The sequence below is a fragment of the Elephantulus edwardii genome, unplaced genomic scaffold, assembly GCF_000299155.1.
Source record: "Elephantulus edwardii isolate Elephantulus edwardi_28Jun2011 unplaced genomic scaffold, EleEdw1.0 scaffold00072, whole genome shotgun sequence".
NCBI classification, from domain to species: Eukaryota; Metazoa; Chordata; class Mammalia; order Macroscelidea; family Macroscelididae; genus Elephantulus; species Elephantulus edwardii.
This window is the reverse complement of record NW_006399822.1, coordinates 1404594-1406258: the sequence shown is the minus strand read 5'-3', so window position 1 is coordinate 1406258 and position 1665 is coordinate 1404594. Positions and strand designations below refer to the sequence as shown.

The following is a 1665-nucleotide window of genomic DNA, read 5'->3' as shown; positions in this document are numbered from 1 at the left end:
CAATTTATTTTCCAGCGCTAAGTCAACATATAATAGCAAACTTACAACAATTATTTAACATTTCTAAGGCCATGAAGGAGGGCCAGAGCGCGGCGCGGCAGGGGAGCGCGGAGCAGCAGGCGGCTCGGGCTCCCCGGGAGGGCCCTGGTGGCGCGGGCCGCCGTCCCTGAGCGCGGGGAGCGCCGCGCCGGCTCCGTGCGCCATGAGCCACGTCTTCTGCCCTCGCCTGCCGGCGCTGGCCGCCTCGCCCCTGCTCTACCTGTACGGCCCCGAGCGGCCTGGGCTGCCCCTGGCCTTCGCCCCTGCGGCCGCGCTGACCACGTCGGGCCGTGCCGAGCCCCCGCAGAAGCCGCCCTACAGCTACATCGCGCTCATTGCCATGGCCATCCAGGACGCGCCGGAGCAGCGGGTCACGCTCAACGGTATCTACCAGTTCATCATGGACCGCTTCCCCTTCTATCACGACAACCGGCAGGGCTGGCAGAACAGCATCCGCCACAACCTCTCGCTCAACGACTGCTTCGTCAAGGTGCCGCGCGAGAAAGGCCGGCCAGGCAAGGGCAGCTACTGGACGCTGGACCCTCGCTGCCTGGACATGTTCGAAAACGGCAACTACCGGCGCCGCAAGAGGAAGCCCAAGCCGGGCCCCGCCGCGCCTGAGACCAAGAGGGCCCGCGCTGAGTCACAGCCGGAGCCAGCGACCCGGGGAGCACGCCCCGGCCCTGCCACCCCCAACCCCGGGAAAGGGCCACCCGGGCGGCGTTCACCAGCCCCAGGCCGGCCGGCTCTGCCGCCGCCTCTTCCCTGGCCCAGGACCGGGTCCTCAGACGAGGATGCCCGCGATGTTGTCCAGGGCGCAGCGGCCGTGGTCGGGGGCCAGCCAGGGCGCACAGCGGAGAGCCCCGCGTGTCCGGCGCGCCCCGTCTCCCGCAGCTCTCCGAAAGGCGCCGTCAAGGCCAAGAGCTTCAGCATAGACAGCATCCTGGCGGGGAGGCCAAGCCCCGAGCCCGCTGCGGGGGACGAGCTTCCGGGGGCTTCCAAGTCGGGCCCAGGCGGAGGGGCAGCCGCCTCGCTGCTCACCAGCTCCCCGGGCCTCTGCCCGCCCTTCAGCGCCTCGCTGATGCTCGACCCGCACGTGCAGGGTGGCTTCTACCAGCTCGGGATCCCCTTTCTCTCCTATGTCCCCCTGCAGCCCTCGGACGCATTGTTTCACTTCCCGTGAAGCCCGCAGGGATGCGGACCCCCTTGCTCGCCCCCAGCCCTGTGGGGGAAACAGCTAGGATCCTTCACGAATTGTCTCTTCCTCCGCTGACAGGAGGTTCTGGGGCTTGGTTGCGCCTCTCCAGCGGACCTTTTTCAGCCGACTCGCAGAGGAGCGACAGACCGACCTCCGCCGGGACCCAGCTTTCCTTCTCTCCAGCGTGCATTGTCCGGGCCCCAGGTCCCTCTCAGGCCGTCTCCTTCCGCCAGCCGCCCACGTCCTGTGCCTCCTGGGGACCGGAACACCTCGACAACCTGAGGCAGGGACTGACAGCAACGAGGTCGCTCCATAGTCTAACCGCTGTCGCCAGCGGGGTGCTGGTGTGTGGACCAGGCTGGTCTCCCACCAACCCGGTCTGCTCGGTGCCTGGGTTTTTTCTCCGGTTTCAGGTCTTGGGGACACAG

The 1665-nt window shown here is 68.1% G+C and overlaps 1 protein-coding gene across 1 annotated transcript; it reads left to right on the top strand.

Annotated features, from left to right (window-relative positions):
- The first annotated feature begins 202 nt into the window (after window positions 1–202).
- FOXL1 (forkhead box L1) lies at window positions 203–1222 on the top strand. The gene has a single exon (XM_006888865.1). The coding sequence runs from the start codon at window positions 203–205 to the stop codon at window positions 1220–1222; it is 1020 nt and encodes a 339-aa protein (XP_006888927.1).
- Window positions 1223–1665: the final 443 nt, after the last annotated feature.

Bases quoted from the DNA above. Each gene is read 5' to 3' on its own strand.
- FOXL1 (XM_006888865.1), top strand. From the start codon at position 203: ATGAGCCACGTCTTCTGCCCTCGCCTGCCGGCGCTGGCCGCCTCGCCC.